Source organism: Pteronotus mesoamericanus, unplaced genomic scaffold (assembly GCF_021234165.1).
Source record: "Pteronotus mesoamericanus isolate MK-2021 breed Mesoamerican mustached bat unplaced genomic scaffold, CSHL_Meso_final scaffold_36, whole genome shotgun sequence".
In the NCBI taxonomy this organism is placed as follows: domain Eukaryota; kingdom Metazoa; phylum Chordata; class Mammalia; order Chiroptera; family Mormoopidae; genus Pteronotus; species Pteronotus mesoamericanus.
Genome location: NW_026555313.1, coordinates 19732779 through 19747484, shown reverse-complemented (window position 1 = coordinate 19747484; position 14706 = coordinate 19732779). Strand labels below are relative to the sequence as shown.

Here is a 14706-nt window from a genome sequence, read left to right as displayed (position 1 = left end):
CTCCTTATATTGTACAGAAGCATTAACTTAAATATACTTGAAAGTAATATTAGTAGGTGCTCTTTTTGCAGATATTATGCATTCATTTGATATTTTTTCTATTGAATTTACTGTAGGATTTCTTGATTGAGTAAAATTGTTGTCATAAGCGTTTGAGTATGTCATATTCCAAAATCTGACAATTTCCAGTGATATATATTCAAACCTTTCTCCTAAGGTTTAGAATTTTGAGAAAGTATAATGAATGAAAAGTAGTATCTTCATTTCTATCCACAGTCCTCAGAAAAGGACTCTCTATGTACCTACCCAGCTGTCCTACTTCTTGATAGATTGAAAACGCTCATTTTAGTGCTGTGTCTATCAGTTGTTTGAAGCATTCAGCAAAAAATTCAGCATAATTATATGACATAAAGATGGGTATTTGTTAGTTACTATTACGTTTATTTTCTTACCCATGTAAAAATGGAAAATTCTCCTATAATACTTTGCATGCATTTCTTTCTCCAATTCACAGTGTAGGGACTCTCTTTATACTGCTGTTCATCAGAGCAGATGAAAGAGAGAGAAAATACACTGCTTTAAGATTAATATAGTTACTGATAATAGTCACTAATATTATTACACTCCTGTCCTCCCAAGATTGGTGTTCACTCTCAAGATTCCAGGAACAGGAGAAACTGATTATTTTAAAGGGTCTTAGAGTGAGATTTCACGTACTGAGGAGCTTTTAGACTCCTCTTTTGTTGTAATTAAGGTGACTCATCTTGAGATTGCTGATTTTTTTTAAATGTTGTAGGTGTAATGTTTATAATTAGCACTCTTATAGATTTGAGGTTAGCTAAGAAGAACATTGACATTTCTTTGCTATTTTCTGTTATTTCCTTCTGTGTGATTTTCATTCAGGTTTTCATCTCTGCACTTCCTTAGATATTTCTTTGGTTATTTCCATTAATGGCTGCAGGCAGTTTTTACCAAATGTGACTGTTTTGTGGACCATGTATAAGTGTATTCTCTGGTTAGTAGCAGTTTTAATTCATTTTTTATAAATGGATTTTCATACTTTACTGATCCCTTTTGTATTAGAGTAGGCATTATGAAGTTAAAGGGAAAATAGGGTAGAATTAATAGATCAAAATAAACTTTAAGATTTTCTTATTCAACTCCCTTTTCCTGGAAAGATGTATTTAAATCACTTCATTTGTATTTTCCAAAGCTTTCTTGCCCTAAAAAAAAGAAAAAACTGAGAGAAGTCAACTTTGTAACTAATGTCAATATAAACCACTAGGATTCACATTATCAAATTTTATTAAAATTTTAAAGCTAAACAATTCCTACTATACTTGACTGTTTTTTCTAATCTTAGTAAAGATCAGAAATATTGGTCACAATCTTGAGAAAACTATTTATAGACTTGGAAAAAAATTATTCAATTACTTCTCAGGATGTTCTTCCCAACAATAAACAAGTCTTTTTCTACACTGGCCCTATTTTCCAAGACTTTTAAAGTTTTCCTCCTGTTTACCGTAGCCATAAAGTTAAAGATGACTTCAGCTCTTCATGAACATAATCCTGGGAATTAGCATTGTTACAGGAATCACCCTGAAGGGTTAGGGAGCTTTAGAGCATAGCCGACCCTATTAGAGGGTGAATGGCAGCCAGCCCCCTTGCAGTCAAAAATCCACACAGAACTTCAGAATCCCCCCCAAGTTTAACACAAACCAGTCCATTAACACATATTTTGTATGTTAAATATATTATATACTCTATTTTTACAATAAGATAAGCCAGAGAAAAGAAAATATTATTAAGAAAATCATAAGGAAGAGAAAATATATTTACAGTATTTATTGAAAAAACTCTGCAATAATTGGACCCACATAGTTCAAACTTGTGATGTTCAAAGGTCAACTTAATATCTGTTGCGAAAAAAAAGAAAAAAAGAAGCAGCAACATGGATAATACTAAACAATAGGTAATCCAGACAAGGACTTTCTTGCTGCCAGTCACTCTGTCAGCTCCTAAACAAAGTCTAACAGACATTTGTAAATTTTCCTCTGCCCTTATTTCTATCTACCCCTTTCTAATTCCTTACTTTCAACCAGCCTGCAATATTGATAATGTGGAGAGAACATGCCATCATCTTTACAACCATCTCAATCTTGTGGAGAGAATAAAGACTTCCTCCACTAAGAAATACCACTGAACATGAATAGCTAGTGGAGGTGATGAGGAAAGCTAAGATGCCTTCAGGCTCAGCATGTAAAAAGGAGAGAATGAAGGAAAAATACCCAGCAACACACAAAAAACAAGTATCTGACAAAGACTGTGTTTGAGACTAAATGCCTTTGAGACACGACAGTGATACATGCTGGAACCTTTTAACAATTCCTTGGATCTGTTCCCATCAAGAAGATTCCCAGGTTACCACAAAGTGACCTTCACTGCATTTTCCCCAGAGTTCTGCATGCACACTGGAACCTGAACTACCCCATTCTGTAGTATTTTCCAGGGAAGTGAGCCGTGTGTGTTACAGTAGCTTTAGCTGTTTGCTTTCCTTTCAATATCGTAAGGGGGCCCACCTTCCTTGAATATCCCATCAATTACATTTTCCACTGGGAATCAATGTATATGTCAACATCAGAAATTATTTTCATCACTTTATTTTTGCCTGGATATTGTTTGACTTTCATTTCTACATTTGTGAGGAGGACATTCCTGGTTTTTTTAGTCCTTGTTTCCTTTTTATTATCTCTTATTCTGTTCCTCATAGGTCACCAAGATACTACCTTTAGTCTTGGACAGTCTTTTCCTCTGACATTTGCATAAACAACAGCATTTTTTTAATATTCCTATTATACTGTATTCATAATTCATAGTATTTGTTGGTCCTAAATATCTTGTCTCACTATATTCCCTACCAACTATCTAGATACATGTGATGAAAATCTATAACCTACCCGACTGTCATCTAGCAAGAATGAACGATTTTTAGGAAACAGCTCACTGAACTTCTCCTGTTTATTTTTATAACTGCTGTTCTGTGTCTCCTGAAGTGCTGGCAGATGTGCAGCTCCAAACTGGAAAGTAGACTATCTCTCTTTATGCTTATTTTTCTTCAAATAAGCTAGGGTAGTACTCATTTGGGCCGTATCACTTTAGCAACACATTCAATTGAGCAAATGTCCTATTTTTCTCTTTCACAGGGAACAAAGAAGAGGCCTGCTTTGCTCTAATAGCTACACCTCACCACCACCACCACCACCACCACCACCACCACCACCACACTATCTTGCTGAGAATCATAAGCAGCAAATGATTTTACTTTGACTTTTCCATTGTTCTCTATAGATGTTTTCACCTGCTTTAATTCAGTGTAAAAGCCTTCCTGTGGGCAGAATTTTCACATTGGGTTAGAACAGTTAGAAACCCCAAATACGTGGTTTAATCCCATAATTTATTGAAGCAGTATCAGATTTATTATTCAACTTGATCGTCAGGATGGCATGTTTATACATATTTAATTTCTTGTTTCTCTTCTGAGTTGAGAAACTTATTAATCATAAGTCTCAGAACTGTCTTTGCTTATTCATGGTGGTTGCGGAGCATATTCTTAGATTCATTCTATTGAATTCAGTATTCTTACTGATTTTTATTTCAAGAAGCTCAGTCGTGAGGTAAGCTTGCAACCTCACATGAAGTTTGTCAACTCAGTTTCATAAAAGATAACGTGCCCTCTTCATCATCACATCATAGACACTCTTGGTTTGATATTCAACATTTTAGCCCCAAAATATTTTTTCGGTTTTGTTACATATATGCTTAATATGCTTAGAGAAGAGTGATTTTTTTTTTTTCAAATACATTTCTCTCCGTCTTCCCCCTACCACTTTCCCCTGCCCCCCTCCTCCCTCTCCCTCCCTCAATCCTTCCCCACTTTGGCTTTGTCCGTGAGTCCTTGCTATATGTTCCTTGACTTGCCCCTTCCCTTCCTTTTCCCCCGCTCACCCCTCCCTCTTTCCCTCTTGTTCTGTTGGTTTCTTTTTCCTTTCAGTGTTGCTGGTCTTATTTTCCTTGCATCTTTGTTTTGTTGGTTAGATTCCACTTATAGGTGAGATCATAGGGTATTTGCCTTTTGCCCCCTGGGGCGAAAAGACAACACGTGCCCCCAAAACATAAATATTCATTGAAATATGGTTTATCATCACTTACAAAGCCTAACAGCATTTTCTTGTTCTGATCCATGTCCTTATTCTGTGATTTGCGGGTTTATAGTGATATGTGTCATTAGCTTTTTATTCAGATGGTCAAAAAGAACTAGACCTGCATACTATAACTCTTGAGACCAGGAGAACTACCATTATTTCACTTAGCATAATTGTCTCTAGTTCCATCCATGCTGTTGCGAAGTGTAGTAGTTCTTTTTTTCTTTCTGCTGCATAGTATTCCATTGTGTAAATGTACCATAATTTTTTTATTCAATCATCTATTGATGGGCATTTAGGCTGCTTCCAACACTTAGCTATTGTAAATTGTGCTGCTATGAACATTGGGGTGCATAGGTTCATAAAACTACTTGCAACCCCTTAATAGTCTTTTTCACCTTTGATTTTCCAAAATTGAGAGCCTTCGATTTAGAATATTTACTTAGAATTATTTAGAATATGGGAAGGTACTTAACATTAACTGGCATTTCCTATATTACTGCATCTTCATAGCAGAAGGATTTTATTAGTTGTCATCCATCAGAAGTAATAATTATATTTTAGATCTCTATGAATAATTTTAATTGAACGGAACTGGTCCTGAGGCACAGTTTTTTCTGTTTGTTTATGGTGAGTGATTCTTTTAAGGGACTCCAAGTTTTTCATCTTTGCTGGTTAACTTTGGAGTCTTTCATATGAAGATTGAAATCCAGGGGTTGAGTTTAAGAAGAAATATTTCTTTCAGAGACTTCTGAGTAAAGATGATCATTTAAATTGTGTGTACTCCTCTTCCTTTCATATCTACTTTGTGATCAATTTTTTAAATACTGATTTTTAACTAATATCCATATTGTTACAACTTGGGCACTGACAATGTAGGTGTGCAAGGCTCGTCATTTCTAAGATATGCTGTGTGGAAATTCTAAATTGAGTGATTGCACATAATTCACTTTATTTGATGATAGCTTTGTATTTCTTTTTTTTTCCCATCCAGTGGCAGTTTGTTTGTTTTAAATTCCCATCAGAAATGTCTGTTATTTGTCTCTTATTTTGATAGCAGTGGTGCTAGTCTTTGATGAGTAGAAGAATACGTCCAAAAATAGATTCTATGTTTAAAGAGCACACATGCTTAATTTGTAGTCCCTCCACGTAATCTGATGATCGATATCCAGAAAGACACAGCCGTGGAAGGCGAGGAGATTGAGGTCAACTGCACTGCCATGGCCAGCAAACCAGCTACGACTATCAGATGGTTCAAAGGGAACAAGGAGTTAAAAGGTAAGGTGAACCTTGTGTGTCCTGAACTATTTAGTCACCACTGGATTCCAGCAGGGATATATCTTTGTGGAAATGAAAGATAAATTCAACATATACTGGACCTATATACTGGAACTCTTTAGACCAGGAGAACTACCATTAAAGTTGTCCCCAAGCTCAGGCTGGCCATGTTGTTCCCTCAGTTGTCATTACTTTTACCCTGTGACTCAAGGTGGGTCAGAACTCCAAATTCTCATGTTGGACATTTAAGAAAAATGTATCACATTCTTCACCATGGTGAATTCCAAGTCACCATTCAAACATCTAATGAACTGTCAACTACGTTGACAATGTGCTTTCCTACAAAAGTGACTATGCAAAGCTAAGAATTTTATCTTGCAAACCTGCAGACATCCCTTCTGTGACACCCTTAACTCTGTTGCCAATTTTACCGTTAGTTCTTTGGCAAAGTTTCTGATGTTGCGATGGCAACACAGGCAGCTCCTGCAGCCCTGCTCCCATTGTCTCTCCTCCCCGGCTAGGTCAGCCCGGGTTTAGTCCCTGGGTCCTCAAATATCTGCTACCTTACCCACTCTACTGGCTAAAGGAGACAGCCTATCCCCTATTTGACCCTTTTTCTTAATTATCCTAAGTCCTCACGCATATCAGCATTCCAGTTCTTTCCTTTTCAGAAGGTTGCTTTTCCAGTAGCAGCCAGCACAAAGGATTTAGGGGCTGAACTCCTCTGGTCATTTGACAGAAATGCTAGCTGTGTGCCTCCATTCCCTCTAATAAGAGGATATTAATATTACATACAGTATGTGATTCTTATGAAGGTGAAATGAGAGAATATTTGTAAAGTCAAAGTAAATGCTCTTTATGTGCTTATTAAATAAATAAGGAGTGCCAGGAAGAAAAGAATAAGTCCTTTTAGAAAGGGGATATAAAAATCTATATCTAGAAACAGATAAATCTATATATGACAGATTATGTTTCAAAATGCTTGCTCTCTTTTAATCTCCTATTTCCTAGGTATAGTTTTGGAAGGAAGGAGTTTCTCATTTCCCTTCTGCCTTTCTATCTAAGTGAATTGAGCCATTAAATGTGTACCAATAAGTACAAAACATTAAAAGAAAGTTAATGGTGCATCTTGTCCCAGGGAGTGCTGAGTTCAGGAAAGGGGCCGCCTTGGCCTATTCATCCTCCGGAAGCCTCCTTCTCCTTTTTTGGATGTTCTTGGATGTGCCTCCCATCTGGCCTGAAGCCTATAGCTTACTTTCCTCTGCACACTGCCACTGGATTTTTTTGTGATTTTTCAAAAGTCTCAGAGTTTAAATATTCCAATTACAATTTCAATGATGTAAATCCATTTTGTTACTTTCTCACGTGATTGATGCTGATGGGGGTGGGGTAAGGGGGTTGTTTATACCTCCTCTTCTGAGTAAATTATGTGGGGGATTTGAATGATGTCCTTGAATTTTTAAACCAGACGTCAGCCTCATAGGTGTTTCAAGTTCAGGTGATCGTAAGGGTGGAAAGCTCCTTTCTTTTCCTCCTCCTCAATGCCTTGAACAGTCAGGTGTCAAAAACGTTCAACTTTCAGCTGCCTTTTTGTGGCAGGTTTTAAGACAGAAGAAACATATGAAATATATTTAAATAAAAATGGTGTATATTGTGTGCAGTTGAACTATATTCTAGATACAACCCTGCAAATTTGAAAAGTGGGAAATGATGATTTTTTCAGTCATCTATCCACAGAGTATCCCTATCCCAAGTGACTTTTATCATTTTTGTTTAAATAATAATGTGGGGGCATGGCAGGGGGAAAGATATAAAAACAGAGTGATAGAAATTCACTCAACTCAGATTTCTCGGTACATTTTTGTCTCCCTCAGGCAAATCGGAGGTAGAAGAGTGGTCAGACATGTACACTGTGACTAGTCAGCTAATGCTGAAGGTACACAAGGAAGATGATGGGGTCCCTGTGATCTGTCAGGTGGAGCACCCTGCAGTCACCGGAAACTTGCAGACCCAGCGGTATCTAGAAGTACAGTGTGAGTACCCATCTTGGGCCATTCTGGCTACTGTAACAAAATATCACAGATTGAGTAGCTGAGTAGCTTAGAAACAACAGAAATGTATTTCTCACAGTCCTGGAAGCTGAAAGTCGGAGATCAAGGCACCAGCTCACCCGTGTTCTAGTGAAAGCCCTCTTCCTGGTTCACAGCTGACACCTTCTCACTGCGCCCTCACATGGTAAAGGGCTAAAGATCTCTCTGGGACCTCCTCTTGAAGGGCACTAATCCTATCACGAGGACTCTGCCGTCATGACCTAAGCACGTCCCATAAGTCTTACCTCCTAGTATGTCACACAGGGCATTGAGATATAAACATGAATTCTAAGGGGACACAAATGTTCACACTGTAGCAGGACCCGAGTATTCATTTCTGAGAACACAGGGTAGCAGTTGCTTAAAACATTTTGGAAGCCATTTACTGAATACATAGTTTTTAGATAGTATAGATAGAATTTTTATCTTGTTGGTAGAAAAGTAAGCAAAGGATGATTTTACTGAAACCCTGCCGTATTACTGAGTGCCACTGAGAATTTTGAAAATACTAGATTTAACCTACATATAAAACTTTACAATGATTCCAATCTGCTATAGCACATGACTTAATAAAATTTTGTGAATATTGACTGTAGGAATTTCTATGTCAACTTTAAAATCTAGGGCAGTGCCCCCCACCTTTATTAACCCCATCATAAGTACTGAATTTTTTTATAGAAGAGATTTTATTTCCATTCTATATCAACATTTTGTTTTTAAATTGCACATTCTCTTCCATTTTTCAGCTTAAATTATACAGTGAGTTTAAAAGCAGAATTCTTTGGGATGAGCACTACAGTCTCAATGGCTTGCTTCGTCAATAAAAGCTGTATCGTGGCGAGTGAGGTTATCTCCTCACTGTGCCCTGTGGACAAAAGATGTTCTCTTCATCATCTTTTCAGGGCTCTCCTACTTGTGAAAAATACAGCTTTTCTGCACAAAACCATCCTTGCACCAAGGGTGTGTCTGAGAAGCTACTTCTCACTTTTTAATCAAAAGACTTCTGTAACTTGGCCTCTGATAAGTTCCAGGGCATATCTGAGTACACAATGAAAATGTTACAAGAGTTTGGTTGGATGGCAATGATCGGGTGAATTCTTCTATTATTTCCTAGGGCTGCTGTGACAGATTACCACAAACTTGGTGACAAAATAACAGAAATATATTTTCTCACAGCTGTGGGAGACAGAGGTCTGAGTTCAGATGTGGGCAGGACCGGACTCCCTCTCAGAGCTCTAGTAGAGGACCTTCCTGTCCTTTCTGGCTCCTAGTGGCTCCAGGAGTTCCTTGCATTGTGGCCACATCACTCCACTTTCTGTCTCCATCTTGACATGGCCATCTCCCCATCTTCTTTTTGTCTCTTATAAGGACACTTGTTATTGGATTTAGGGCCCACCCAGATAAATCCAGAATGTTCTTATTTTCAAGATCTTTAATGTAGTTACATCTGCAAAGACCCCTTTTCCAGTGAGGCCACCAGGAATTAGGAAGCTTCTGGGGATTCAGAAGTAGGCATGTCTTTTGGGGACCACCATTTAACCTACTACAGTATTTGTCATGTGTTTAAATTGAGCAAAACAAGGAATGAAGAAAGTTACAAAAACTTTCTTCCAAGGGACCATAATCCCATTCCAAGCTTTCCTTACTCTGAAAGCTTGGCTCAGTTTAACATTACATAATGCAGGTTTTTCTTCTTAATTCATTTCATCTACTTCATTATGTAGCTTCATTATGGGCATCATGCTTATAATTTTCATATCACTGAAACTATTGTGGTGTAATGTCCCTATAATGGGAAAACATAAATGATCAGATATTATCTAAATTGGCAGATAGCAGATTTCTTTTGACTTTGTTAATATGTAATTCATTTAAGCAAACTTAATATCCATTAACTTCCCTTGTAGGGGACCATTAGCTTTAATAATACATTAGCTCTTTTGTGAGACCTGAGTAGAGATATTCACCCAGTTCTTACCCCTAAATTCTTTTAGTACCTTCCCAGAGTATTTCCTAAAAAGATATAACCCCACCCACCTACAAAATTACACTTGCTCTCAAATACAAAATATTTCAAGCACTATACCTATACCTCCAGCCCCTTGGAGGATTTGACCGTGATATTTATAAGCCGTGTCTTCCATATTCCATAGATTCAAGTGACATTTGTCCCTTAATAAAAGGAATAAAGCACCACATCTGAATCCCCTGTACTTACAAAATACTGCTAGCCCTTAACTGCAGGAAAGTAACTCTAATGACTTCCAAAAATGAAGACACACCTATTGGTCATTTTTAACTCTAATATGGCATCTTTTTCTGGAAGATTGTTCTTATATCCAACATAAGCCAAGCAAACATTTTATCCTTGATACTCCATATTTTGGAATGTGTGCTTTTTAAAAAAAGTCTTTGCATGAAAGAAGATTAAGAATCACAAAGCATTATATTATTCTGAATGGAATTTAGAGTCTGGTTTGGCATCCTAAATGAAACTCTCTGTGCTCAAGAAAGTCACTTTGATGGTTCGCTGCCCTCCATTCCTAGAGCACTACTGAGACCTTTGCTGAGTTAGCCAGGAATTCCTTAAGTAGCTTCTTCAAACACAACTGAAATTCTCTAGGTCATTACCTACCAGCTGTACTCTCCTTGAATGCCAACAGCTATCCATAACAAAAAGCCCCATGCGTAAGGCCCTCAGTCATTGGGCACCAAAGCTTCATCAGTTATTGGCCAGTGGTGTTGGTGGTGCAACTCCACTCTCCCCTTAAGAGTCCTCTCTCTGCAGACAAGCTACACCATGTCTCGATGGCCATGAGAAAAAAAGATACTTTAATGCATGAGATTTAATAGCCACTCTGCATGGATGCTGAATTATTTTGCATACCCTGTCAGGAGTAACATTAGACCATTACTTATTAATTGATCAGACCCTTGGATTCAGTGGTTCTTAAGCTTTTGGAGATCACTGACTCCTTTAAAAATCCTTTGATAGCTATAGACCTGGAAAAGATTAACAAAAATCACATATTCACAATTTTGCTCACAATTTAAGTCTGTTGATCCTACAGAGTTTTCCCAACTTCAGTTATTTGAGGGCTACTTTCACAAATTTTACCCTATCTCAACAGGTTATCTCTATTCTTATCCCATTTAGAATTATCTTTAAGTCACTTTATTGCTATAACCTACCCAAGACCTATGTAAAAAAAGAATCTATAAAATTATGAGTTTTATTTGCTGTGTATATTTAGTAAATATTAGTTCAATTAAATATACAACTTAAATATACAATGATTAAGTTTTAAATGCTCTTTCTTTGCCACCTAACCAAGATTTCTTATATTACTGGGTAACATAAGAATACAGGAAATACTGGGTTCTCCCATGAACCTCAGATTAAGAATTGCTCTGCCCTGGGTGAATAAGATTACCTGAGGGCAAATCAGACCTTATAGGAGTAGTGTTAGGTGTGCTCACTTGGCTCATTTTGCCACATGAAGGCTAATGGAAACCTCTCTCCATCTCATCTAAAAGGATGTGAACAGAGTTAAACGACACATAATGGATTTGAATTCTATATCAATTATGTCCTCTTAAAAATGTCATTTTTAAAAAAGGAAATGAAATAATGAAAATCTACATTGTATGCCATTAAGTATCTTACTTTAAACGTGACAGGAAAAGGAGGGGAGACAAAATGAGCATAGTGCTAACATATTGCATAAAAGACAAGGCTTGAACTACGACCTAGAATTGCTTTTGTCTTGTGGATTTAACTCCTAATTAATTGAACACAGAATTTTGCAGTGTTTTTTGTTAGGACCCTTATTTGTGGTACCAGGAGAAATTGTTGTACCCAATTATGTGAAAAATCAGCCAGATGTGTATGCTGTCATACTTTTAATAATTCTTAAATTTTTAGTGAGTACAGATATTAATTGTGCAGTATGCACTGAAGTGATTAACATCAATGTAATTTATCATCTGGAGATTTCTGAACATAAATAAATGAGCTGTTTTGTTCAGCAAGGTGTTGACCCCTTCAGAATTAGTGAATTAAAGTTCCCCCTCCCCCCTTTTTATTATAAATATGAAAGGCACCACAGTCAGCCAAGTGTTCAGTTATTTGATTTTCTGGGGCATTAGCTGCTCTTGTTTGTGACACTTCCCTGTTGGGTGCTCGTTTGCAAGCTCATTAATAAGGTTTTCTCATAGGAACGTCGCTGGAAACAAAGACCATACAGTAGGGCTCTTAGTTTTTTAGCTTTCATTCTGAGGCTCAGCAAGGATACAGCAGCAGCATGCAGTTAAATGTTTAAACCAGAAAATCATTACACTTGCAAGCTGAAATTCAAAGCTCTCTTTCCTTAGCTGTTAGGCAGAAAACAGTTTTGCTTTTGAATGTTCTGAGCTATGTGACCCTAATAAATTCTTTCAGTGCGTTTTTTTTTCTTCGAATGTCTAGGTGTACATAGTGTTGCTCAAATTTACAACATGGTTGATTATAGCAGAGTGTGATACATTTGTAACCCAGTTAGCAGAGCTTCAGATCTGAAGGAACCTACTCTTGTCAAATAAAAGCCTGTTTAAAACGAGAACAGTTCACTCTCTGTGCATTAAAAGAAAACTGTCTAAATAGCATCAAGGTGGCAACACATAGCGACATAAGCTGGGAATTGAAAGAAAAGCTGTGACCCTCAGTGTGGCATTCAGATCGCTGTGCAAAGGCGGAGAGCCTTACTGTGGACTGAGGTGAATCTGAAGCTCTTGAATTACTGCTCTGTGTCTTTTGCTTTCTCCCACAATAGCCAGAGTTTAAAATGTTCTAGCTAAACTCCTCGTTTTGCGAGGGTTTTATGTGTGTGTGCGTATTTGTTTAAAAAAAAATTGAGAGAGAAGTTTTGAAAGGGAGCATGAAAACAAAGACTCTAGAAATGGGTGTTTGAATGCCTTCCCTGCTCTGATTCTCATCTGACAGTTAATCATGTATATGGACATCATTTTCAAAATGAGTTTTATTGACTCATGGAGTCAGGTATTTTGTAAATCCATATTCTTGTTCATCCAAGGTCCAGAGAAGGCTAGAGTTTTTCTTCCATTCCCTCAACTGGCAGAAAATTGGGCACTGAGATGATCAAAACCTATCCTTTACTTATGCCCAAATAAATGTTTCTCTGGTATCAGCAGTGCCCTGTGGTGAAGGAGGGAGAAAAACCTGGAAATTAGAAACTTTTCCTTTTGGAGCAGAGGATTAGATGTAGTTTCCAAGAGCAGGTCCTATACCTCATGCGCTCCCCCATCAATTCTGTTCTTAGGTTGTATTCTTCAGAGCATAATAGCTGGCATTTTCAGATCTGGCCTGTTTCTTTCTGATCACCAGTCTCAATCTCTGTTCTGAAACAGAATACACTCTGCATTTCTTCTGTTTTTATTTAAAACAATGAATTGAGTTTCAGGAATGTTGTTTCAGTATTTGTTATTCCTTGTGAGAAATAAAGGCATGGAGACCAACTGATTCAAACTAATGTTCTAACAGATAATTTTTTGTATTAATATAGAGTAGTAGTGGTGGGTCCAGTTCCTGATATTAACTGTATAGATTGTTAGTGATGCATTTGGCAGTGCCACAGTGGGCAGAGGCTGAGTAACCAATATTCAAAATTCAAAGAGTACATGTTTGGCCAAATACATTGTGAGCAAAACTTGAATGACCCTTAAGGAAGAGAGCCTTTGCCTTAACCCTGCCTTTTAAAGATACACCCGGTAGAAAGAGGCCTCTTACTACTACTGGTTTGTGGAAGATGTCTCTCTGTGGCTGTGGACATTGAATATTTACCTTGAAACTAGTCTTTTAATGTGTACTCTTCACTTAATGGTTTTTAAATCAAGGTCAAATTTTGATTCTGTGAAAGGCTAAATGATTGTGAAGCTAGCATCTAAAAATCTAAAGAGAATGGTCAAACAACATCCTTTATGATTTCCCTTAAGATGCCAACTTGAGATACACCAGAGATGCTAAATGAATGCATAGTGAAGTGGAAGTATGTAAATCAGAACACCAGAGCTAAACTTCACATTTTGAGAGCTGGACTGACCTTCCAAAAGAGAAATACAATTATATTTTGTGATAAGGACTGTTAAAGTAATTAAACAAGGAGGCCTTGTATACCTGTGCCTCAGTAGCCTATGAAACCAAAACCAAAGTCAGTGCACTCCCAGAAAAATGGAACTTCAGGCCAGCCAGTCACAAACAGCAAAACTAGGCATTCCCAAATAAGACAGCTGCTGAAGCTCTAGCCAACCAAATAATATTTTTGCTTTGCTTCTGCATCTTATCTTGAAAAACCTTTCCCCAGCACCTGTCCATAGAGCACTTTGAGTTGTGTGCTGCCCTGTTCAAATTGATGTATGCTTAATAAACTCTAAAAGTTGTAATATGCCTAGTTTATCTTTTAACAGGACCAAGATGGAATCATGGTCTGTTTTTCGTTTTGTTTTTGTTTTAGCAGCAGAGCTAGGAATAAAAATCTGCACCCTAATATTTCTCTTTCTCATTCATTTATTCATTTGGCAATGTATATTGAATGCCTACTGTGTGCTACCAGGAATACAAAAAAGCAAAAATTTTTCTTTTTACTGAGCTAACGTTCTCATGAGAAAATCTTGCTACAAGGGTTTTCTTGCCCAGGGTTCGCTTCAAATTTTGAAGATTCCTCCAAGATATGGAGAGTGCTCTGTGAGAATGCACGCCATTTTAAAAGCACCAGGAGCATACGAGTAACTTCCTGCCACAACATCACAGAATGCAATTTGATTCTGTTGGGTAAACAGTAATTTCAGTATCTACAAAACTACTTGCAAATCACAACAAGAGGAACTTGCTTGCATTCTGCTGTGGTAATGTGGCACATGCTCTGGTTCCATGTCAGTTCCACCAGGTTTGACTCTCCCACTCATAATAGCTCAGTCCTCCACCAGCAGTGCAGTTGAAATGCTCCAATCCAGACAGCAGATGGGACAGCAGGAGGTCCTTCACCTTGCAAACAAACAAATGGCAGTGAAAATTATTCATGAATGTATTATGACAACAGAAAGCAAACTCCTCTGAGAACTTAGTATGACACTACTCTCTA

The 14706-nt window shown here is 37.5% G+C and overlaps 1 protein-coding gene across 6 annotated transcripts in view; it reads left to right on the top strand.

Moving 5' to 3' along the window:
• CADM1 (cell adhesion molecule 1) overlaps nucleotides 1–14706 on the top strand; it is a 352507-nt gene that overhangs the window by 290608 nt on the left and 47193 nt on the right. For all 6 annotated transcript variants that reach the window (XM_054592571.1, XM_054592570.1, XM_054592572.1 and 3 more), the window contains 2 exons: nucleotides 5343–5480; nucleotides 7355–7513. In XM_054592571.1, the coding sequence (XP_054448546.1) occupies nucleotides 5343–5480; nucleotides 7355–7513 (297 nt within the window). The remainder of the gene's footprint in view (nucleotides 1–5342; nucleotides 5481–7354; nucleotides 7514–14706) is intronic.